Source organism: Taurulus bubalis (assembly GCF_910589615.1).
Source record: "Taurulus bubalis genome assembly, chromosome: 3".
In the NCBI taxonomy this organism is placed as follows: Eukaryota; Metazoa; Chordata; class Actinopteri; order Perciformes; family Cottidae; genus Taurulus; species Taurulus bubalis.
This window is the reverse complement of record NC_136591.1, coordinates 16,808,345-16,834,928: the sequence shown is the minus strand read 5'-3', so window position 1 is coordinate 16,834,928 and position 26,584 is coordinate 16,808,345. Positions and strand designations below refer to the sequence as shown.

The window sequence follows — 26,584 nt, the reverse complement described above, 5'->3', positions numbered from 1 at the left end:
ATATGGAAACATCAAGTTTTATACAATTCCAGTAATGCAATCCTAATAATCATATTCGCTTGGATTCAATGTGGCAGTGTGTATTGTAATATACGTGGTATACAATTAACTGTTAACGTTTTAAAAAGTGAAATGATTAAAGGTTAAATTTGAATCCCATAGCTGTTATTGCTCACCACAGCAGGCAACGGTGTCTGATCCACACCTTCCCCCTCGCCCAGTTGGTCTGTACCCCTGGCTTGTAGGTGTTTGCTGTTTGCTGACACCTGTATTGCTCCATGACATAAATTAAAGCTTGTGCAACGTGACGCTGAATCGTCATCACGACGTCCTGCCGACTGAAAGCAGCTGCATCCAGACGCAGCTTATGTCATGGAGAGGCTAAGTGGGCTACGGATATTATGAACCCAGATCCAGGGTGTTTGATGTTACGTTTGTGGGACTTCCACAACAGAAATAGCACTAACCACGGCCCCTCTCCGGCGCGTCTACAATAACCACAAATAGTCCAGCATAATTCGACAGTAGCAACCAATATAATATCGAACACTTACCTAAAACGTTATAAAAACGTGTGGTGCAGCTGGGGTCAGATTAGAAAAGACAGGTGTGAAATGAGACATGAATATCAGTTGGAAGTAGGGCGTAGACATACTTCATGATCATGATTGGTTGTTTGAGTTGTCATCTATCATTTCTCCTAGAATCTTCTAGAACACAGCATATGGGAAGAGGCTATTTTTATTATGATTCTTCTATGAATATATATTTAAATAAAAAATAAAATTGTTTGTTTGCTTATAAATTATATATATATATATATATGCGTATCCGGTGCACATGGCCAAACTGAGTCTGACAGCAGGGCGGATCTGCCGACCTGAAGGCGGATCCGCCCCGGAGTCAACTGCTATTTGGGAAGTGTCTTGCTCAAGGACACATTGACATGGACTAGTGGAGCCAGGGATCAAATCTCTGATCCTCTGATTGAAAGTCAGGTATGCTAACCACTGAGCCACAGTCGCTGCCATAACATTATCACGTCATTACATCGTAACTCGAGCCGAGATAATTAATTTCATGAGCGTTTCACAGACTGCAGAGAGACTTCAACGTTCTCTACAGAACCCGGGTTCCCTCTGTGGACCTGCTCTATTGTGCTTCATGATTGTGTTCTTCATTAGAACATGTCAATGATGGTTTCAGCCCGAGGCAGCAAGGAGAACCCAGAAGGAGAGAGGGGGAGGTTCCCCAAGCTGAAGAACCCTGCAAAGATCTGGAAGAACCGCAGACAGGAGAACCACACCGACAATACAGGTCAGAACCACCAGAACCCCAGATAGAGCACCATCAGGTAAGAACCAACAGAACCCCAGACAGAACCCCATCAGGTCAGAACCAAAGGTCTTCAGGGTCCACAGGATCCTGGAGGCGTATAGGTCCTGGAGGGTCCTCAGGGTCCTGAAGACATATAGGTCCTGGACGGTCCTCAGGGTCCTGGAGGTTTATATATCCCCAAGATCCTCAGGGTCCTGGAGGTGTATATATCCTCAAGATCTTCAGGGTCCTGAAGGCGTATAGGTCCTGGACGGTCCTCAGGGTCCTGGAGGCGTATATATCCCTAAGATCCTCAGGGTCCTGGAGGCGTATATATCCTCAAGATCCTCAGGGTCCTGGAGGCGTATATATCCTCAAGATCCTCAGGGTCCTGGAGGCGTATAGATCCTGGAGGGTCCTCAGGGTCCACAGGGTCCTGGAGGCGTATAGGTCCTGGAGGGTCCTCAGCGTCCTCGTGGTCCTGGAGGTGTATAGGTCCTGGTGGGTCCTCAGGGTCTTGGAGGTGTTTTTATCATTGAGAGTCCTAAGGGTCCACAGAGTCCTTGAGCCATATAGGTCCTGGAGGATCCTCTGGGTCCTGGAGGCGTATATATCCTGCAGGGTCCACTAGGTCCTGGAGGTGTATAGGTCCTGGTGGGTCCTCAGCGTCCTGGAGGCATACAGGTTCTCAAGATCCCTCAGGGTCCTGGAGGCACATAGGTCCTGGAGGATCCTCAGGGTCCCGGAGGCGTATAGGTCCTGGAAGGTCCTCAGGGTCCCGGAGGCGTATAGGTCCTCAGGGTCCTCAGCAGTGGCGGCCGGCCAACCTTGAGCTACCCAAAAAAGTATATATATATATATATATATATATATATATATACTTTTTTGTATATAAGTATATATATATATATATATATATATATATATATATATATATATATATATATATATATACTTTTTTGGGTAGCTCAAGGTATATATATATATATATATATATAATATTATTAACTATAAAAAATATAATAATATTAATAAATTATACAAATTGTCAATATTTGTGTTTTTGAGCTATGGAATATACCCAGTAATATTTGTAAAATAGGATATCTGCCCAAAATATATGCTTTCCTGCTTGTCCTCTCCGCTAGTGCACCTCTCAGTTGCCCTGTGCACGTCTCTGCTGCGCCGTGCACGTGCTGGGGCTAGATCGATGCTAGGTCGATTTTGCCAAGGAAGCTGGGTCTAATACGCAGTTTAGCCAATCACTGATTAAATAAATAAATGAGTGACGTACAATTTATCCAATCAGCGCCCTAAAAAAGACTTCCGGAGGGGCTATTCTCATCTCGCCCCAGGCTGCGTGTTCCTGTATCTCCTTCTCCTCAGGGCAAACGAGGCGCGCGCCACCCATTATAACAACATGACAGCAGCGAGTGCGAGCACTGCTCTTCACAGAAAACCAAACGCTGACTCGGTATAATCTCTCCTCAACACCCGTTTGAGAGAAGACCTTTGGCGGAGAAACTACAGGTAAAACACCTGGTCCCAGATCAACCGGACATCACCATAAAACAAAAGACTGGCGTGAAAGGGAACAGCTTGAGCTTCTGTGCAGACGGCTAAGCTACAACAGGAATGTTTGGCTAAGCTAGCTGCTGGATGCAGTCGTGCTAATGCCGTATTTTACTTTCCATGCTTGCTTTTTAACCCTTCGAAATCTGCGACCGCGGATCCGACGATGTTCATGTTTTGTGTTGGATCTCCGGTAATCGTTACTACTGTAGTGTTTACGTTAGCTGCTGCTAACACGAAGCTAGCGGGAGCGAGCTAACGAGAGCTAACGGTGATAGATGGCTACAGCGTCTCTATAAGCCTCTATATGCCCCCAGGACTCTGAGGACCAGTGGCGACTGGTGGCACTTTTTTGGGATAGGGCCATCTAATCCCAGTATGATTCAATGCAAAAACAGGTATCACGCATACTACTTTGCAGTTAAATATTTAACATTTATTCCAACACTTAATACAATTCAGTATATTACAATATATATATATATTATAATATATATATATATATATATATATATATATATATATATATATATATATATATACATTTATATACATCATGTTGTCTAAATACACACACACACACACACACACACACACACACCCAGCCAACACTCACGTCCAGTTCCTTAAAACATACACAGTTATTACAACTTTAACTAACCCTGTGCCTCTTCCGCAGAGTGCTGATACCGTTACTGTTTCTAATTTGTATAAAAAAATGACCATATTTTCCATAGCTTTCGACATACAATGAGACTTACTTTTTATAGTCGCGAGCCGCCTAAAAGCATCTCATCTTAACGCAGGTAAAACATATGATGCAACAAAAACAACAACATTTATTGACAAACAGTTTCTAAACCCAGAACACAAATTGGGTCACTTACATATCATATACCGACAGCATGCCTTGCAACAGCTCGTGTTGTGCCGTCTTTGACGTGCCTTTAAAAATACTGTCTGTTATGGTGCTATATCCGTGGATATCGATGTTGATTTAGCCTGATATGCTAGTCTAGTAGCTTGACGTTAATCCATATGTGTCCTCCTGGTATTCTCATGTTTTCTTAATTTTTCTGACAAGTGCTTCATGTCCCTTATGCTGTGTTCACACCGAACGCAACACGATTTGTCGCGCTTACTGCTTCAGTTTAGTTCACACCAAACGGGACAAAGGGGGCGTGGCTTATCGACATCGCTTCTCTCTGTGAAAGAAGCTTTCATTTCCGCTATCGACCATGGAATAAATAACCATTATTTTTGCTTTATACTTGTTGTGGAAGTCCCAAACATGTCAGAACATGAAACGCCCTCGTGTTTGGGTATAACACCATCCGTAGCCGCACACAGCTCGGTGAATTTCATCGACTCCTCCAGGAACTGCGTCTGGTTTATCTCCGTCAAATGGATACCGCTTCCTTCATCCACTATAGAAATAACCACTGGTTCTGCTTTATACTTACCATACCATACCACTAGTTTTATACTTTATACTCTAGTTTTTATGCTTTATACTTGTTGTGTAAACTCTACATATGTCGGAACATGAAACTCCATGGTGTCTGCGTTCATAATATTATCCGTAGTCCCACAACAGTGTCTGAATGACGGCCGCTACCAGCGCTACTTCAGGCACTTCAGGCAGACCAGCAGCAGTTTGATTCAGCAACGGCAAGACGGCGGTGGTGACGGGCGGAGCTTCTCAACGCTGATTCTCAACGCTGATTGGCTGACGCAACTATGACTCACGCGTTTTTGTTGCCAGAGTGGGGCTATTTCAACTCGCGCTACTTCGCCCCACGTCCTTCGCTCAGTTCGCCCCGTGTCAAACGGTCTGTTCGCGTCGCAACCTGTTGCGTCTATACATGACTTTGCAAGTAATCTGGTCGCCCGACAAAATCGTGTCGCGTTCGGTGTGAACACAGCATTACTCTTGTAGCTGTGCATGCTGGATCGATCCACGTTGATTTAACTTTCTTTTAGTGAACTTTGTACGCCTAGTAGTGTTGGTCTCCGTTAATCGTTACTACCATAGTGTTTACGTTATGATATAATTTTAGCTCATGCAATGAGCATAGCTGGATCTCTGTTAGCTTAGCAACGTTATCACGTATCTGATGCAGTGTCTTAAGCATAGTCAGTGTTGGATCTCTGTTAGGTGTTGGTGTGTAATCGTTACTTTCTTTCAGTGAACTCATTCTAACTAGTAGGCATTTATTTTACAGAGGATTCACAGCTGTGAGGGTCCAGAGGACAATATAAGATCGATGCAGCAGCCTCACAGTCCGTCTGCCTGCCAACAGATCACCACCACAGGCCACAGCACATCAGCCCCACCATATAATAATACATTTGGTTTTAGACATTTATTTACATGTGTCTACCATTGTATTCATATATTTAACTGCTTTTGTGAACCTAAGACCTTTGGTAAAACAATTTCTAGCACCAAAACAGTTTGTCCGCATGAGTAAATGTATCTTTTCACAAGAGATATGAAGAATTTTCAAAATCGAGATTACATTTTTCAGAAAAGAAAGAAAGAATCCTTTATTAATCCCCTTGGGGAAATTCTTCTCTGCATTTGCCCCATCCCTGGATGGGGAGCAGAGGGCTGCCCTTTGAGGCACCCGGGGAGCAGTTGGGGGTTGGGTGTCTTGCTCAGGGACGCTTCAACATGTGAGCTATGGGGGGACTGGGGATCGAGCCTGCTACCTTGTGGTAGCGGGACGACCACTCATCCCCCTGAGCTACAGCCACCCCAGATTTAGGGCCATATTATCTCTTTGCACTTGTGCCTTAGGACAATGGTGCCTCATTATATTGTAACGTCCACAGGTAACACTCACAGACGTTGGTTTCTTTAGCTTGCCGGTTTATTCACAGGAACTCACAGAAGTGCCGACAAGGTACTTTGCTAACAGTGGCTAACCTGAACAGCTAACCAGCTCACGTTGCTTCGCAAACTCGTCATAACAACAACACACACACAGTCACTTCGCCGGTACACCTCTCGCCTACCCCCCTAATCCCCCAATCACAAGGCGCAACCCTCCCAACCAGCATGCTGCTTCCCTGTGATTGGCCAGAGAGAGTGAGAGGCCACCACCCGACCTAGGTGCCTGAACAGGCTCGCTACAATATAGAGAGCTGAGATTGTTCTGCAAAATTGATGTAAAACACATGGGTATACAAGGTTGATATTTATTCAATATCCTTTATAATGGCTGGACTTTGGGAACATTTTAATGGTGTTTTACCAGTCAGTTTAGTTGAACTTAAAGGATCTTTGTTGAACTTCAATAAGGGGAGGTTATGACTGGTTCACTGGTTATGACTGATAATTATATATATAAAAGTATCAAAGGTGTTTCGTCATTTCTCAGCAGGTACAACATTTAAGTGGAACTTCATTGAAAGAAAAATGCTAATGCATGCTTAACAATAATTATAGGCCTATTAAATTGACATGGTGTTATTTTTCCTAAAGGTAGCCTATATAAACAACTCAATAACTGAAGTGGTTTGCAACAAACTAGGCTAAAAAACATGTCATTGAGGGAGATAGGCCTATCTGGCTATGTGGCTCATCTTGTCTGCAGGCCTATGGAAGACACATGTCTCTGAAGAACAGCATCTGAAAAACAGTTTAACCAAAAGAGAAACAAACTCTCCTTTCGCTTTTGCCTCGGAGCAGAATTTGCAGATCACGCCACTCCTTTCTTCATATTTAAATATGTCTGAAAGTTTCATCCTACCTGTGTCAGTTTGGACTATTTCATCTAGCCACTCATGTTTGAACGTTAGGCAGACCTTTTTCTGGGGCACCTGCTCTGCCTTTCTTTTCGCCATCATGGTAGCCTATAACTGCTGGAGCAGGGCCCACCAAGAGGAGCCTAAACAGCGCCAGCCCGAGCTCATGTGGCGCTCTGGGCGAGCTTCACTCCTGGTGCCCGGAGGAGGACATCGGGGGTGGGGGGTGCTAACGGAGGCAGAGCGCTAGCAGAGGTACAGAGAGCGCATGTCGAGAAACGGGACGCTGATTGGCCAAGAAGACTCGACACGTCACATCAAATATCTTCTATTGTGAAGATGGCTCACTCCTATCTCAGAAACACTGGCGCAAAAAAGATTTTTAACCCATGAAAAAAAATCGTTTGTGCGGTCTGAAAAATCTTTTGCGCGGCCACTTCGACTGGGAACACTGCTTAGAGGGAACACTGGTACTGAGGATTAAATGAATACGGGAGTCAGAATGTAGCATCCAAGCTCCAGATGCTTTATTGTGCAGCACCGACGTACACGAATCAAATTAGAATAAATCTAAAAACAAACAGAAGAACACAATGAGCAGGATGCATATGAATTACACATTCATATCCAAACTCATCAACAGACTGCAAATCATTCAGAACTCAGCCGCCCGAATCATCACCTGTACCAAATCATCGGACCACATCTCTCTTGTACTCATCCAACTTCACTGGCTCCCTGTACAATACCGCATCGACTACAAAAACCTTCTCCTCACCTATAAAGCTCTCCACAGTCTAGCCCCCACTTACCTTTACGACCTCCTTCAGGAATACACTCCCTCCCACACTCTCCGCTCATCTTCTTCTGGACTGCTATCCATCCCCACGCCACGCCTCAGTACCATGGGTGCCCGAGCCTTCAGCTGCTCAGCACCCAGGCTCTGGAACTCCCTCCCCCCACACATAAGACAATCAGACTCCATCACATTATTCAAATCTCAACTCAAAACTCATCTGTTCAAACTGGCATACACACTATAACTGGTCCCTGTGCACCTCACTTGTTTTTATGTTGATGCTCTGTTTTACTGTTGTTTATATCTTTTATGCTTATCTTTTACCCTGTATTATTTTATTGTAATTGCAAGGTGACCTTGGGTGCCTTGAAAGGCACCTCCAAATTTAATGTATTATTATTATTACATTACAGATTGAACTTTATGTAGCTCTTACGCTTCTATAGCAGCCAAACTTATAGTATAACGACAACTGGCTACAGATACAAAATTAACCTTACAAATATACTTAAGAAGATATTACTAAAATACTATTCTGTAGTCTGTGCTAAACAAATACTTACAGACTATGCTTTCAAAGGCGTAAATACTAGTGATGGCGAGATGAAGCTTTCTGAAGCTTTGAAGCTTTCCATCTAATTGGTTCGCTCATGTGCCGAAGCTTCATGATGCTTCATTTGCTCTACTGGGCCATCAAGTGGACAATACATGTAAAACAGGCAGTGGTTATAACGACACCATGACTTGAGTCCGAAGCTTTGAAATGAATAAATAAACGAATGATGTTTGTGATGCCAATGCATAAATTATGAACTTATTAATTTGGTGTCTGTCTTTATGATACAATGGCGGGGTCAAAAGGGAAAGTGGAAACAAATTGGGGAGACTGTGCTTATATTACTCGGGACAACAGTTTATCAATTTTTATTTAAAAAGAGCAACATTTCTACAGTGCTGGGCTTTAGGTGGTGTTCTTTTTTTCGAGACAATTTCGCCTGCTTTTGAAAACACCCTTTCACAGGGCACAGATGAAGCTGGAGTAGAGAGAAAAGCAACCGCCAGTTTATACAAATTCTGATAAACATTTTTCCATCCTTCCCAATACTAAAAGGGGCTCTCCAATCTTCCGATGTTTGGCTCCACCAGGTACGTTTTGGACCTCCACTGTGGCGTCCACAGTGACATTTGGGGTCCTCGTCTGCAGGACTGTGGTGTCCAAACGACGCCACAGTTTGCTACCTATAAGACAGACAAACAGGCTGTAAGTGACTAAATACAATAACACAATTAGAATGTATCCAGTATCCATTACCTTGAGTCTAAGGCTGAGAAGCTTCTGATGTGTGTAGTTCTGATGAAGAGGAGGAGGAGGAGGAAGACGCACTGGTTCGGATACCAGCACATTCAGAAGTGAGCCTCCTCTCGGCATCTGCTGCTTTTTTGGGGCTAAAGAAGCCTATCTTCTTAAACCTGGGATCGAGCAGTGTCGCCAGGGATATGACGCTCATCGATTGCAGAGTGGACAGCTTCTCCCTTAACTGTCTCCTCAGACTCTCAGCCATTGCAATGGTCTCTGGACTTTGGACACGTCCCATTTCTTCCTTCACTGTGTGGTGTAGCATTGATAGAAGAGGAATTACTTTTAATCCGGACACTCTGTTCTCTTCTGACAGCTCAACTATGGTGGCATCGTGAACTTTCAGACAATCTGCAATAATGTCATACAGTTCTGATGAGTGGCACAACATCAGTGCGTAGACCTGCCAAAGCTGATCCTACAGTTTCCCTGAGGTCATAAATACATTGGAGCATATGGTATGTGCTGTTCCAGGGTGTATCCACCTCTTGGATCAGCTTCAGTACTGGCCGGCCCATTTGCACCTGCATCTGTGTCAGCCTGTCCTATACATTTTGCCAAGAAAAAGTGATTTGTTTAAGTGTGTGCAGAAACTTAAACAAAACAGCGTCAATTAGAACATTGCAATGAAATAAAGGAATTCACTGTTGCAGTGGTGCTGCTCTTGAAATAGCCCACTATCTTTGTGTGGCGCAAACGAAGCTCCTTCGCACAAGCACCCATATTTGCTGCCTCATTGGTCACAAGGCAAGTAACTTTGTTTGTTATACCTCACTGTGACATCAATTCTGCTTTTACTGTGGCCTATTTGCTTCAGGGAAATGCAGCACCCCAAGAACAACCGAATGCAAAGAGGTGCTTGTGTCTATGAAATGGCATGTCACAGCTAGAGATGCATCAGTGTTGATGGAGGTCCACATATCAGATGTCAAACTAACTGCAGATGCCTTCGACACACTGGCTTTGGCTTTCTCCTTGGCATCCTTATATCTGTCCTCCACCATAGCTTTCAAAGCCTTCAGGAAAGAAGAGAACACTCTTAGAATGACAAATATGGGGGAATTTGGAAAATGCTTCATGTGCTCACATACACATCTGCCTAGTGGGGAAAACATAGGTAGAGTTGAAAGCTTTAACAAGCTGTCTGAACCCTTTGTCCTCCGCAATACTGAAGGGCTGGGAATCCTCAATCACCATATTGACCAAGGCCTCATCCACATAAGTCTTCTTTAATAATGAAAAAAAGAAAAATGCAGTATTTTGGGTTACGTGTCTTGCTCTGGGACACTTTGATATGCAAACTATGGGGGATTGAACTGGCTACCTTGTGGTTGTTGGACGACCACTCATCCCCATGAGCTAGAGCCGTGAAATACAAATGTACCATGTCATTATATGTTTATACCGTCTTATCATTGTATCCTAAAATTGCTTACCTGAGCTTGGTCCACCTAGGTTGGTCTCCTTGTTCTCATGCAGGGTTCTATAATGCCTCAGCATAGATGAAGTGTTATTGTTGTATCCAAGTTTCTTTGAACACAACAGACACTTCATCTTTTAAAATACCAGAAATTTAAAGAAATCCATTAGAACAAGGGATACGCTGTGTTGTCACGTTGATTTACAGTTCATTACAATAGTTATTATTACTATGTGCATACCTTATTAGGAAAGGTCAGCTCAAAATGTTCACAAAATGCGATTGGGGAATCCATTGCGTTTCGCTGCATCTTATATTTCGAATCCCACGCCAAATACAAACCACTTTCTGAATCAGTCACGTGGTACGGCCGGCTCGCGAGGCTTTAAACGTCAACGTACCACATGTTGCTAACTTCCTGTTCATGTTCTACCACATGTTGCTAACTTCCTGTTCCTGTTCATAGTGCATGTCAAAAGATACATCCCAACAGTGGCGGACCGTGGGTTTTAGACCAAGGCCTTCAATGACGTGTGTCCACATCAGGTGCGGACTGAGGAAGAAGAAAAAAAGTGTCCCGGGAGTTCCTGTCTGACCCGCGCGTGTATTGAACACGGCGCTGCCCACTACACGGCGTCATGTGTGGACAGCAGACGCTCACTCTGCTATACGGCCGATTTCTTTGCACTATTACGGGCATGGAGGTCACTCGGTGTGGACCGTGTGAGCTATTTTAGCGGAGCTATTTTAACCGTATAAGCGCCAAGCCCCCCGCGCCTATTCTCGAAAAAAAAGAAAGAAGTAGAAGTAGTGAAGGAGGTTTTTTTTTTTCAGGGGACGTTTCTGAGTCGGGAAGAGCTCACGCAGCGCCTCTCTGACCCGCCCGAACCCGTCGGATTTCCCCGCATCAACAAGAACCACACTTCGTTATAACATGACAAAACAGTCCATGATAATAAAAAAAACAGCACACAACACAACGCCACCACAGATGAAACACAAAAAGCAACTCACCTGATGCTGTTCACTTAAAAACAAAGTCCATCCGCCTGTCCTTATTAACAACGAGTTCAGCAACGCGGTCGTACGGTTTACGGAGCTTCAGTTCCAGCAACAGGCGCCATGGACCGGTGAGGACAGCCGAGCCTCCCTGCCGCGGCCCGGAAACCTCCACGCGTTCTAGGGGCAGAACACATCCGCTCGACAGCAGCAGTCGACGCCCCAAATCCACCACCAAGTCCGCTTATCTACCAAGCGCCAAAACACGCTAAAAAATAAACATGTCACAACTTCTCTAGCTTCCGCCTGAACCAATCCAGCTCCCACTGAGCTCCGCCCTGTTGACACACTGGCCAATCACAGCGCATGTTAATGGTCACGCTGGGCCACTGACCAATCATACGTCCACGCCACCTCGCAGGCCATGCACGTCAAAGAATCCGCCCAGCTTGTCAAACTAACGATCTGATTGGTTGAAGTCCATGACAATCAACCACAACGTCCACTCCCCGTGTACTTTAATCTGCAAAGGTCTGCTTAAACTGCCTTGCTGGCCTAGAGACACAGGAGAGAAAAAATCTGATTGGATGAAAGCTTCTCCTTCAAACCAGCTGCAGTCTGATGGCTGAAGACTGCAGGCTGAGCAACAGAGCTGTACAATGAGAAAATAACCTGATAGGGAAAAATTATTATAATACATGTAGTGTATTTGTGAAAAACAATTAAATTATAAAATAGCTATAACTTTGTGATTCTGTTTAGGCCAGCAGAGAAGGCTTAGGAGGCCCTGACGGCCCACCACTGCATCCCAAGTCTCTAAATTGCATCCCCGTTTCCCTCACTTGCGTCCAAGCGAGGAGAGAAGACGCGAGGAAATATGTTTAAAGAGACATGAGACGTCCTTTCCTCTGAAGCGTCACGTGAAGCGATGTTGGTTTCTGATGACTGCGGCTGACTGACAGCTGACCACATCTGATCAGCTGTCAGTCGCTTTAACTGCTGACGGAGTTTTGTCCGGAGAGTTTTTAGCGAACATTCCAACAAAAATGCACTTAGAATATTAATAAAGACAACGTTATCATGAGTGTCAGAGTGGAGATGTTTTTTCTGTCGTCTTTTACCGTTTAATAAACTGCATTGAGTATTTATATACTGTGATGTGTCCTGCTTATACGCGCAGGATCGATTTATTTATTTATTTATTATTTACGTCGGTATGTTTTGAAATTCTGATTGTGACATCATTATAAAATAACCCACAATATAAATATAGTTTCTCTTCATTACGTGTTGTAAAAAGTGTTTCCTCTCTCCAGCTCTCTCAGATTTTAATTGCATACATAATAAAAGTTATTGAGGGAAAAAACTGATCAAATCTTTGAAGACAGTTGTTTGTGGTCCTTTTGTTGTTCAGACCTACAATAAACATATTTCAACCAGATGGTGAATAAGAAAAAATATATAATATATAACTTGAGTTTAATCTGTGATCGTCTTCACTCTGCTATGAAACTCCAGCAATCAGTCCGCTCTGCTGCTGCAGCGTGCAATCAAATAACAGATGAACAGTGAGTGGGCGTGTCCAGCGTTAAAACACTTCCTGAAGCCTGGTCTCGGGACTCCTCGATCATGACCCCTCCGATTTCCCTCCTCGATCCCCGCTCCTCAGAGCAGAATAAGAGCTTTGGGACGGCCGTCAAGATGGCAGCGCAGAACCACTTCCGGTTCAAGCGAGGAGCGAGGAAACGAAAATTTAGAGACTTGAGATGCACCCATAATAAGGCAAATTAACAACACAACAAAAAAGGGCTTAGGAGGGGGCACCAATTCCCCAGCCCTGGGGGCAGAACAAGCGTGTACTAGCTGTCAGAGTTTGAGGCCCTGCAAACACTCTGTGACACCTAGTTCATACAAGACTGTTCTGTTTGTTGCAGAGGAGGAGCTCCGTCAGGAGGCTCTGGGGCAGGAGGAGGAGCTCCATCAGCAGGCTCTGGGGACGGAAGGGGAGCAGCTGGAGGAGGTCGGCAGGAGGCTGATCCTCAGGGAGGAGCAGCTGTTCAGTCAGGACTCCCCCAGTGAAGAAGAGGAGGACCAGCTGCAGAAAGACTTCGAGGCTCTGAGACTGCAGATGTGGATGGCCGTCGATAAAACCTTCACTACCTCCTCTGGGAACCTGAAGGTCCTGAGGAGTGCTGTGGCCTCCATCTGGCAGCAGGAGGCGCAGGACCAGCGCTGGACCGGCTGTCCGGAGGTCCGGGTCCCGGTGTGGCGTCCTCAGAAGTGTCTCAGCACTCACAACACTCTGCTGCACCACATCGTGGAGTGCAGACTGAAGGAGGCTGCTGAGGACGACTGCAGGGAAACCCGAGGACTGTCTTCTCCTCTGAAGAAACAGGTGAGTCCTCACCGAGCAGGTGTGTCTATGGAGAACTTGTGTTACTGCACCTGTGCAGGTGTGTAGTACAGATCAGTGGTTCTCAACTGGTCTGGCTCAGGGACCCACCATCACCATCCCTGAATGACAAGCCGCGACCCAAATCGAGGAACATTTTCAACTTCTCAAATTTATTTAATGAAAAGATGGTGCATTTTGAACCTGAGATAGTACAGAAAATCTATGCCAACAGCTGGTGGCGATGCTAGAGAGGAAACTATTCCCTTTTACACACAATTAGCTGAATTTGAATTAAAAACCCAAAAGTGCATCTTCAGGACACAAGGTATTACAACATACATAACAATTCTGAATCTTTGGCCATTTTTAAAGAGACTCAACAGCTTTCATGCACAAACAAAAAAGTCCAACAACTAAGAAGTAGTTTCAAAAGACTCAAATTACCTAACTTTAACTGAGAATAGACACTCACTGAATCTATGACAAACACTGTACTATGGAAAAAGTCACTGTCTTGAGGAGCAGCTTTTCCACAAATTAAAAATAAATTAAACAAAAAGTGCAATTCAAAAGGATTCATATATAAGACATTATTGTGATTACCTCATCGGTAGGTATACTGAAAAACATTGTGCTTTACAGAAAATTAAGCAGCACTCAATTCTTCTCATGACCCCCGAGTTTTTTCCTGACATGCAGGCAGCGCCATCAGTTGTGAATTTTATATTCAGTAGGCTGTTTAATTTAATTATCCTAAAAACCCAGAGTCTCCCCCATATCGGGATGGTTTGACCAGTGGCGGGTCGTGCGTTATCGACCAAGGCCTTCAGTGACGTGTGTCCACATCAGGTATGGACTGGGCAGTTACTGTCAGACCAACCCGCGCCGTGTATTGAACACGGCGCGCTGCCATGCGCGTTCATACAGACTGTCATCCGCTCACTCTGCTATACGGATGTTTTTTATGCACTATTACGGGCACGGATGGAGATCACAAGGGGTGTGGACCGACCTGCGGAGCTATTTTAACCACTTAAGATGAGAAAAAAAGACGCTTTATTAACGGTTACTTACTTATTTTTTTAAAACCTCTTTAAAACTCTTCTCACAAGGGTTACGGTATTGTTCTTCTTTTTTTTGTTAGAAAATGAGGCTCTGGGGGCTCGGGGCGCTCGGGACACTCCGTGGAGCAAGCCTCCAACCTCGTCGTTGCTGCGTCTAATCAAGTCCAAATCAACAACCAATCACATTTAGTTATAACAAAACAATCCGACAAAACCGCGGCGCTAAGACAGCAGCTGCTGCACCTTGGCGTGGGGAGAGGCGCGGCCCCAGCCCCGGCTCCTGCTCCTGTTTTATAAAACATTTAAATTTAAACTTTGTGATTCTGTTTAGGCCAGCAAAAAAGGCTTAGCAGGCCCTGACGGACTGCCACTGGGGTTGACCCAACCTGGCACACGCTGCTGAAAACGGAGGGACAAGGGTAAAACAAGGGTAAAACAAGTTGAATAAAAAAGTCCCTTCAAAATAAAACCACAGGGTTGAAAAAAGAAAAAAAAAATTATTATTATATATATATATATTTTTTTCAGGCAAAGGCCCACCAGTTGAGAATCACTGGTATAGATAACTTGTGTTACTAACACGCCTGTGCACATGTGTCGATGGAGAACTTGTGTTACTACACCTGTGCAGGTGTGTAGATAACTTGTGTTACTACACCTGTGCAGGTGTGTAGATAACTTGTGTTAAAACACCCGGGCAGGTTTGTCGTATAGATAACTAGTGTTACTAACACACCTATGCAGGCGTGTAGATAACTTGTGTTACTACACCTGTGCAGGTGTGTCGTATGGGCAGGTGTGTGAAAGAGGACCTGCTCATGGTGGTGAGGACGGTGCAGGACTGTTACCCCCCACAGATGGACATCCTGAACGTGTTTGCTGGACTTTTCCATCAGAACTTCTCTGCTCGGCTGGCGAAACTTGCTGGTTCTGGACTGGAAACGGACGACTGCAGCTACCTGCTGTTCTGGATCAATCACTGCTATCCACAGTGGGTCAAACACACTTCACCTGGGTCTCTGGTGGTCTTCAGAGTCTAAAACAGTCTCGTTAATTCTAGCCAGACGTCAGTCATCTGGATAAATGCCCGCTCCTCTTCAGAAGGGATAATAATTGAGCACTGATACCACAACGTTCTAACAGTACAATGGCAAATAAACTCAGAGGAACCTCTTTTTATTTTTCTGATGAGAAGCAGGAGATGAACATGAACGCATATGAGGAAGTCAATACCGTAGTCATTCACAGCAAACGCATTGCGAATATTCCAACGCAACTTTAACAGCGCCTCCGCTGCGAGACATAAGCGTCGCAAATATATCAGACAAGTTAAATGCGTCAGTGTTGAGAAAATGTATCGGCTGATTTGAAGTGCTTCATCACTCAAATCAATCAGATTATATTTACGAATAAATATATACTTATCAGGATATATGTACTGTATGCACGTATGATAAAACTAATATCACTCCTTCATCAATGAGGAAAGGAGCTGCCTTTTTTGTCCGTGGGAGTGGCCAGCTTATCCAGTGAATTTCAGTAAGCCTGCCCGGGAGCAGGTTTAAATTTTTGGATGTGTTGCTATGGTGATTTATCTAAGCTTGCTTCGAGAAACCGAGAAAGCCTGACCTACGTCATCTTATCCTGACAATCAGCCCGCTAACTCAGTAAGCCAGGTACGAGAAATAGGGCCCTGTATTACTTTTGCTGCAGATGAAACGTATGCTTGTGCTTCTGCTAGGGCTCACCTTTGTCAGCCTATTCAATGTTTGTTATACTTTGAAAATCGCCAGTTGAATTAATGAAAATGATCAACACTGAGATCATTAAGATCATAAGATATTTCATACATATTACCTGTTCTGGTGTGTGCAGGGCTCATCAGGCACAGGCAGGAGCATGATGGAGGTCAGTGGAGGAGGGAGGTGCGCTGCACAAATTTTGTGGCCGAGGAGGAAGGATAGGGAGGACAGAGAGGTTTCTGGATCGGGCTGTGGTTGAGATATCGGAATCATACAATTCTCACTGGGTAGAATTATTTTTCTAATGCCAGGATTGGACTTGCAATCTTAAACTCCGTCTGAGGAACAGCTTCTCACCCTCAGGGAGGAATTTCCTATTATTTGCACTTCTGTCGTCCAACGGAGCCCTGGTTACTCGTCAAAACCCTTCTATCTTAATTCTGTGCCTCTCTGGGTTTTTATTTACTGAGAATTTTCTTCCTAATTAGCCAAATCTTCAGAGGTTTGTTGTAATGTTTTAGCCGGCAGATTTGCCGGTTGACAATATGTCAAATGGTGCCACTTGGTTTTGGTGTGGCCTCTTACCTGGAAGGGCCGTGTGAGGTCTTTGCAACGACCTCAAACGGCCCAATCCACCTTTTAATCTTACCCAGTCACCTGGCTCGACAGATGGCACATTCCCATCAGCTGGCACCTGGTGGGCTCTAGCAACCTGTGTGGAGAGAGCTCAGAGCTTGTCAGATACTTTCCTTTTTCACATCTAAAAACTGGACTTTCCCCTAACTCTCTTTCTGGGCTAGGCATCGGTCTTCCTGTCAATAACTCATGGGGAAATATAAATGTTCTCCCTCCTTTTGAGGATCTCATAGTCATTAGTGCCAGGGCAACTTGGTACCGTGGCATATTTGATCTATTTTAGATTTAATCGTTTGATTAGCTCTCTCGGCTATACCCTGTGATTTTTGGGTGATAAAAAAAAAAAAAAAAAAAAAAGTCTTGTGCAACCTGTGTGGCCTTTTCCGATGTGGTCGAGTTTTGCGCTGTTGTACATCAATGGTCTCCTCCCTCCTTTTTCTGAAACAATACTGCGGATATCATCCCATTCCATTCGAAAACCTCCAGGTGGAACAGGATTGGACAGGAGTGGCTAAATGTGATGCTTGACCTAGCTGTTGTGGCTTCCTGCTCCTGACAGGAGGTCCTTCTTCTTGCTCCCAGGCTTTGGCTGGCCACTGATGGGCCTGGGGGGGGGCTTCTTCTCTGGACCCTCCTCCACTTCTGGGTGGGCCTCCATTTCCCCTTCCTCCTTTAGGTGCACTATAACAACCTCTAGCCCAGTGTCCATATTTCCCACAGTTACCTGTGTCAAATAGTTTGCCTTTATTGAAAAAGGACCTCAATCAGACGGTGTTTTAAAATATTTTTTTTAACGCTAATAATCTATTACCTCTTCAAATCACCTTCTCGCTACTCACATCTAGATTTTCCTATACCTATGCAGAATTTGGTTTGTAAACAACAGGTTTCTGTTTTACCTTTTTTTAGTCGTGGCCACTATGAGTAGAGAGGAGGGGACCAGAAGGATGGCAGAGAAAAGATCGGTTCTTTCGTCCAAATCGCTACTCTTCGGTCCCAAAACACCACAAAGACACGTTCGGGGTCACCAACCAGGTTGTTATGTTCTAAATAAAAAAGAAATAGTTCTGGATTCAGTAAGTTATAATAAAACAGATTAAATAGAAAGTTGATGGTACAGTGTACACAAGGGTGCACAAAAACACAGCATCCACAGACCACCGAATATCTAACGGCAGTTAACTGTCTAGCCTTCAAATTATGCACCCCGATCGGTGTAAAACATTTGATATCAATATAACGGGCGTTGTCGTCTCTCATTGACTTAATATTACAACGTGCAATTGGTTATAAGTTTAACAGAGGTGGAGGCAGCATTCGGGTTGGTTCAGAGGTGGCACCTCAGCACGCTTTGCTTCCTGGTACTTGACGTCATCTCTCCACCCCTCTGTGTAACTGAGCGAGTTGTTTTTCTGTATCAATGGGTACCTGGCACGGCACCCATTTTGAGAAGAACTATGAGCTCATCTTGATTTCACATTCCTGGCCTACCTACAACATCTCCTCTGTGAACACACTAACTAAACCAACTGTGACTTTGCCCATGATACGAATACACAATTTCATAAGGTTCACTCCCCCTTATTGTTTATATTTTTTCTTAAGTATCATATTTTGCACATGGACATTCCTTATTTACAGTGTAAGGCATAGTACATTATTATAAATCTACAACAGGTATGAGTACAATAAATACAATACACATAGTAATAATACAGTATATAATGCTCTCTCTCTATATATATATATATATATATTATGTACAGTATACTACAGTCAGACTTTACCAGATCTCCTTACAGAAAACTCCCTGATCTGGGTGCAGTTCTACCTGTAGAGTCTCAGGTGTTGTTATGCCCAGTCCTTCTGGGTAGTTCTGTGTTCACTGTCTGTTTCTGTTGTGTTGTCTGTCACTCACCTTGTCTCTCTTCCAGAGTCCTCCCTCCTCATGTGCCGCCCTCCTATGTGATTGCAAGCTCCGCCCTCATTGTTTCCACCTGTGTCTCGTTCCCCTGCAGAGGTGTCAAAAGCGTTTTACTTAAGTAAAAGTACTGGTTTAAAAACTACTTAAAAGTATAAAAGTAAAAGTAATGTAAGGGGAATGTATTTTTTTCCATTAAGGACAAACTCTTAAGCCGCGTCTCAGGGGCCTATAGTGCACTACCCCACCTCCCCCAAAACAATTATTTTTCTAAAGGCCATAATGACTATAATGTTTTAAAATGTTATGTTGAAAAATGTGGGATGCACTAGGCTACCCGTTTCAGCTGCATATATGTCCATTTAAAATGATCACATTTTATTACAATGCAAATACATTAAAGTACCATATGTGTACTGAGCATTAACATGCGTTTCATGGCGCGGAAGACATGATAACTAGTTGCCTATAAGTATTGTAATAGTGCAAAATAGGCGGCGGCGGTGGCGGCGACTCCGACACAAACACTTAAAGCTGTGGTTCTCAAACTTTTTCTGTAAATAACATAATTGTGTGACTCATCTGTGCTTTTATAAGTAACAGAATAAAGAAAATTGCAATCACTTTCAAGTAAATCAGATTGCCCCATCAGACAATGTTTTGTGTAAGTTCTATCTGTGCAAAAAATTACTCATATTTAGTTACTACTAACAATAAGCTTTTAATTTTTTTTGCCAAACAGAATGAGTGCAGATATGTGATCCATCAGGCTGTATCAGTATTATCGCCTGCAGTGAATTGCTTTCCTCGACACATGTTATAAACGGGGTTGTAGATTTGATACGGCCTCTCTCAATTCATGCTCAATATTGAGCTTAGATCTGTTTTTTTATTTTGAGTAACGCAACAGCAGGAAAAGACAAGCTCACGGAGCTCACGGCGTCGCGTCAAATCGCGCATGCGCAAGCGTAGCCTGTTAACGGGCTACCGTAACCATTTACCCGAAAGTACAGGCATTTGTCCATGTATTTATTAATGACTTTGTTTTATATCCATGTACTTTGTACTTTTGTAATATGTGAAGCCAGCAGCTCATTGTTGGTAGAAGACACGAGCACTTTGTCTCGTTTCACCTGGAGCAGAGAGCTGCTCCGGGTTCAGAGAGCTGCTCCGGGTTCAGAGAGCTGCTCCGGTGCGAGGAGAACTCCGGTTGCTCCTCACATGAGAGCTGCTGTTGCATCTTCACCATGGGAGCGTTTAACACGCAGATATAGCGGTCTACTTTTCACGTGACATATTTTTCGACGCTCTCTGTCCGCTGGTGTGTGTGCTCACCGCTCACCTGTGTGCGCGCGCACGTATCTGTGGGCAACAGGGCGGAGAGGTTTTTTGTGTGTGTTTTTGAACGATGACAAGCCGGAGTGAAAACAAACCAAAATGAAATAGAAACGAGGCTATTTTTAAAATGTAGGGAGTAGAAAGTACAGATTTTTGCGTGAAAATGTAAGGAGTAGAAGTAAAAAGTCGTCTGAAAAATAAATACTCCAGTAAAGTATAGATACCCAAAAATTCTACTTAAGTAAGGTAACGAAGTATTTGTACTTCGTTACTTGACACCTCTGTTCCCCTGTGTATTTAGTCTGTGTCAACTCCTTGTCCTTGAAACCAACTACCTCGCCTTCTGTCTGCTTGTGCATCCTGCTCACTGTGGTCCTGTTCTGTAACAGGTGTGTTGGTTTCCTCCGGCAGGGACATACTGAATCATGAAGACCTGCAGGGGAAGATCAAGACGGCCTGTCTGGGTTCTCTGCTGCTGCAGAACCACCTGGACCGCCTGGAGGATCAGTACCTGACCCACAAGGAGGTAAAGACCAACAGGTTCTGGTCATAACAGTTTGTTCTGTTCAAATGTGAAGATGTGTTACCTGAAAGGAGTTGAAGTGTATGCTAAAGAATACAAATGTTTTCTTTCCTTCAGGACAAAGTGAAGTTGTGGCTGAATGCAGCTCTGAAGAAAGAAGAGGAGAGCTGGCTGAGCGGCCAGAAACCAGAACTCATCGACCAGTTCTACTTCAGTCCACTGGCTATCGATGTCATACAGGTTAGCCGTGTCCAGGTAGTGGTGTGTGTCCATGTAGTGGTGTTTGTGTCCAGGTAGTGGTGTGTGTGTCCAGGTACCTGTACACGTGTTTGTGTCCAGGTAGCGGTGTGTGTGTGTCCAGGTACCTGGACATGTCTCTGTGTTTGTGTGTCCAGGTGATGAACGGCTCCCTGACCGACTTCAGCTGTGTGATCAGAGACCAGAGCAAAGCTCAGAGGATCACAGCTCACCTGGACAGCTTCCTCTGCAGGTAAAGGGTTAAGGGGCTGCTGGATACAGGTGTGATGGAACATTAAATGCATAAATAAGCTGTCTGTGTTTCAGCTATCAGACCAGTGTGGAGAAGTTCGTGAAGGGAGACCACGGTAACGCTGGCTCCGTGATCAAAGCTCAGCTGGTCTGTGAGCAGCAGCTCAGGTACGGCGTCACACCGGTCACACCTGCAGTTACACATCACTGACTTCCTGAAGCATTCTGTGAAGTGTAGGAGGTCAAAAAGGGAAAAGGGGGGAACTGATTGGTCACTGTTTTCCTGCTCTGTTGCTGATTGGTTCTCAGGGATTACATCACACGTCAAACAGGAAGTCTGTCAGAGCAGCAGAGACGGCGCTGTCTGGACACTCTGTCAGCTCTGAAGGATTGTGGGTACAGGTGTTTCACCTCTCCCATCCACACCCAGTTGAAGGTACAAGTGAACCTCTTCCTCATCTGATCTAACAAAGAGGAGCTAATATCACTTTTAGAGACTCAAGCTATGATACTGCGGCTCCATATGAATAGATTAATCACGTCTCATAAGAATGATTATATTGATCATAATAATGATAAGAACAATGATGATAATTGTAGGAGCTATTTATTAATATTATACATTATATGTATTCACAAGTAGGATTGTTTAATTATAGTTGGTCTTTGATTTGTTAATTGGGTAATTCTGTGGGCACCTGGTGTACTTAATGGAGTCGGCGAGTGCAGGACAGGGATGCACCTGGATAGGCTTATGATTTTTATTTTTTAACCAGCACAGCGTCGGATCACGAGGGAGAGACAACATGGGGGGTTTGTTCGTTTGCTTGTTTTTGTTCCTCTTAACATTCCTGTAAAATTTGACGAAAAACGCCTATGCAGGTATACCCAAAGTAAATTGCAAGCTGTACTTGAACTATTTGGAGTAAATGCATGGTCTTGGTCTCTTTTGAAAGGTAACAATCTGAATCTTTTTTCCCTCAATATTCAGAATCACTTTAAGTGCTGCTGACACTGATATATGAGTTTACACACTAAAGTATAAGGTTTTTATTTCCGCCTGAACATTTCTTTATAAATAGATGCCTGTAGATGACTATAAATGGGACTTATGGACTGGAAAACACAATGGAACCATAGCCTGAAACCTTTTCTAGTCTAAGTAAAAAGCAGATAACAATATCACAGAAAATGAATATTTTACACATGTTTTTCTAATGAAATGTCTAGACGTTTTTCCATTTTGAGACTGCAAATATTCATGATATATACCTATTAAAAAGGCTTATAGAGGTACTATTCATATTTACTACCAGTATTGCTGACACAGAGAAAATGAAGTATAAATGCATTTTTATGCTAATTCAATGACAGACTGAGTATCTGTGAGCAGCTGTCTGTTCTGGTGAAGGCTGTTGGAATCAGCTCCACTTCCTGGTATTCGTTTTTTTTTAGGCAATTTCATTGGCTGTACGAAACGCCTGTCATCTGAACTGTAAGACGTGACAGGCTTGAGCCGCGTAAGAAAATAGAGCCTGAGCCTGAACTTCAACGTAGCTTCTGGTTGGGTAATGTAGCCTGTCAGTCAGGACATGATGCTCCTATTGGTTCAAGTGGGGATCCAATAGAAAGCTTAGATTTCGGCGGTCATTTTGGTGCCGAGTTTGTAGCTGTGCTCTCATGCAAACTTTCTCTAAAATTAATTATTTTTTCTTTCATATCTTCCAGCTGATATGAAATGATGCAACGCCAGATGGTGGATATTTATGGATGTAATCACGTGTTTTGGACTAAATCTTTTATGGGATTTATCTTTATTGGACCTTTACGACGTAACAATGCCGTTTTTGTTGGAATATTATGGATTTATGGATCAATAGGAGGCGTCATCGGGGAGTTGCCTGGATTTTGCGTTTGTTGTTGTCTGGCAAAAGTCTTGTTTGTAGCTGCTGTGTTGGTCTGATCTTGAAACGGATTACACAGCTAGAATCACAAGAAACGTAGGTTTCCATACACATGTGGCACTCGTAAAGAACTCGTATATACCCCCGTATATAAATAGGGGGTACAGTGTACAATAGAATGTCCAGTAATGGATGCCCGCCGGACCGCAGAATGTTAACAGGTTAAATATCAGTGAAATCTGATTCCTGCATGGACCCTGCGTTATTTTACAAAACCTACGGTGCATCAGTGTCTTATTTTATTCACGGGACAAATGGCCACTACAATAGCAACAATGATAATGATAAGCCACGCCTATGGAACAGTCTTCCTGACCACCTAAGGGCAACTCTGACACTGAACTCTTTTGACTGGCCTAAAAAACTTTTTATTCAGGAAGGCATTTTTTTACCATGTGTTGATTCATTGTCAGCTATTCATTATTTTTATTTTTTATTAGGGATTGCTTTAACTATGTTTTTATTTGTTTTACAATATATTGGCTCTGTGGCACAAAGTGCGTTTAAAAATGAAATTTATTATGATTATACTAATGGACGCTGTGTTCAGGTGTGTCTCCGTCAGCTGTGGACGCCTGTATGGCTGGACGGGTCACTTCCTGTCGTTGACTCTCTGCTGGACTACCTGAACCACCAGCTGACGCTCCTGACTGACCTGAAACCAGCATGCAGACAGGTGAGACAGTTTACCTGTCTTTATGTCTGACCACCTGTCTGTCTGCAGTCCCTGCTGTGTGTCCTCCATCAGGACCTGGTGCTTCAGTATGTGAAGAGGATGATGAAGTCCAGGATTAAGAGCAGAGAACAGCAGGTGGGCGGAGCTCAGAGGATGAATGAAGACGCTCGAAAAATCACTGACTTCTTCAGCGAGGGGGTGAGTCCACCTGGGGTCCTGGTCTGGGTCTCCTGGTCTTTCCTGGTCTGAGTCTCCTGCAGTACTGCGGTCATTCTAGTGTACTACTGCAGAGACACACACACACCCTCTGATTGAAGGACGGCCCTGCTCACACAGTACTGCAGTATAAAAGTACTGAAGTAGTAGTATACTATGCTTGCAGTACTGCAATAGTTCAATTCAGTTTATTTTGTATAGCCCAAAATCACAAATGCAAACTTGCCTCGAAGGGCTTTACAGTCTGTACACATAACATCCCTGTCCCAGAACCATGGATCAGGAGAAACTCCCCAAATGAAGATGGTAAAAACCCTTTCACAGGGGAAAAAAGGGAAGAAACCTGAGGGAGAGCAGCAGGAGGAGAGAGGGGCTTGGTGTATTCTAAGATATCCCCTAGCAGTCTAGGCCTATAGCAGGATATCTAGGGGCTGGACCAGGGCAAACCTGAGCCAGCCCTAACTCTAAGCGCTAACGTTTTATACTAGGATGCTCAAAGTACTGCAGTAGTACTAGTAATACTACAGTAGTAGTACACTAGGATGCTCAAAGTACGCCATCTCTGTTCTCAGGGCTGCAGCGGGTCTCTGTGGCTTGGTGAGGTTCTCTGCAGCCTCGCTGAGGTTCTCCGTCTGCAGGATCCTGGAAGTGTTCAACTGGAGCTCGTCAGTCTGGCCAGAAGGTTCCCCGACCTCCGGTACAGAGAGAACCAGAGTGTACTCATTTGTCTGTCTGTATGCATATATTCATGTGTCTATGCATTTTAGTATGTATGTAACACATGGTTGCCATAGAGACGGCAGGTGCAATTTATCTCAACTTTATGTTTATAAACACTTTACTATATTCACCACACCTGTCCACCAGCTGATTTATTGACCACAACTCATGTCTGCCTAACCCCAGTGATGCTCACGTGTCAGCGCTGCTGTCTCTGAAAACCGGCCCATCAGCTGCTGACGTTCGCTCCATCAGGCGGAGTGTGGAGGAGAACCGCCTCCTTGGTGCTGCCACCAATGAGAGGCCTCCATTCTTCTCCAGGGTCAAAGTCCAATGGATCAATAAAAAGCTCCACCAGCTGGGGCTGAAGGCTTAAATAGTTCCAGTATGTGGTTTAGGTTGTAATCGTGACTTTATTTGATATGGCATTAGAATTGTAACTTACATTTAGGCACAAAAACTAGATGCACTGATTGTTGCGAAACATCTACAACACCTGTTTTTTTTTTTGTGTGTTTTAAAAAATAGAAATACGTACAAGTGTTTACAGCGATGTTCGGTGTGTGGATAATGTTGTTTCTCTTTTAGCCATGATGTAATGCCTCTATTAAAAACATAAAAATCCTGTTGCCTTTTCATTTCTGTTGGTAGACAGTTAGACTCCAGTCTGATATGGGGTTCCTCATGGGCCTCCCCGGGTCCTAAGGTCAGAGAACGTGGTCCTAACTATACTGGTGCAGTGTGGAACCAGTTGTGAGCCTCTGAATGTAACATGTGCTTCCTGTCACCTGACTCGGTGAAGAGTCAGGTGACCTCAAACCACCTGACTGGTTAACATCGCTTCTGCTGCCAGAGAATCTAACACAGACTTGTGTTCCGTTTCGCTCCAGACTATCATCTCACATCATGAAATACTCAGAAGCTCTGTAAAGTCTCAAAGTGACACCTCACTCTTTAGCTCCTGCTGGTCATGTGACCTCTCTGAGATCTCACCGTTTAGCTCCTGCTGGTCATGTGACCTCTCTGAGATCTCACCGTTTAGCTCCTGCTGGTCATGTGACCTCTCTGAGATCTCACCCTTTAGCTCCTGCTGGTCATGTGACCTCACTGAGATCTCACCCTTTTGTGAGCAGCAGGATATATATAAAGACTAGCGTGCTGTGTGACACGAAACACTTCCTTCGTTTCAGAATGGACTATCGGAATTGAATTACTTTTTTGCCTCGGTGCAAACTCTCTAATGCTGTGTTACCACGCGTCGGGCCTAACACCCTTAAACAGTACATTATTGACGATACGGTACTGCCTCTCGTACCTTTTTGCTTAATTATCAGTTACCCACATGTGTGACATTAGTGCCCTCTGCTGGGCCCCTGCAGACTTGAGTGGTGCACCCCGTATACTCGTCCCAGTCTACAGCACGTTACCTCCGTGTTCTGGAGCTCCTTATGATATGAAGAGGTGTGTGTGTTACTTCCGTGTCACAGGAGCTGTTTGATTGAAGCCAATAAAACATCAAGTCTGCCTGACTGAATAATGCACAACACAAGAAAGAGTACACAATAAATGATATATACACACGCACACACACTTTAGCTCAGGGGTCACCAACCTTTTTGAAACTGAGAGCTACTTCAAGGGTTCAAAAAACGAAGGGCTACTTGTTTGATACAAACTTCCTGA

General features: G+C 44.1%; 1 protein-coding gene across 1 annotated transcript; it reads left to right on the top strand.

The window, feature by feature from the left end:
- Positions 1 to 1,196: 1,196 nt before the first annotated feature.
- On the top strand, positions 1,197 to 25,277 carry LOC306734321 (tumor necrosis factor alpha-induced protein 2-like; the record flags this gene model as incomplete). The annotated part of the gene is made up of 12 exons (XM_079215678.1): positions 1,197 to 1,317; positions 13,152 to 13,612; positions 15,456 to 15,667; positions 20,725 to 20,839; positions 20,954 to 21,076; positions 21,232 to 21,326; positions 21,401 to 21,493; positions 21,635 to 21,761; positions 23,840 to 23,965; positions 24,014 to 24,163; positions 24,754 to 24,878; positions 25,088 to 25,277. The coding sequence occupies 12 exons, from the start codon at positions 1,197 to 1,199 to the stop codon at positions 25,275 to 25,277; spliced, it is 1,938 nt and encodes a 645-aa protein (XP_079071804.1).
- Positions 25,278 to 26,584: the final 1,307 nt, after the last annotated feature.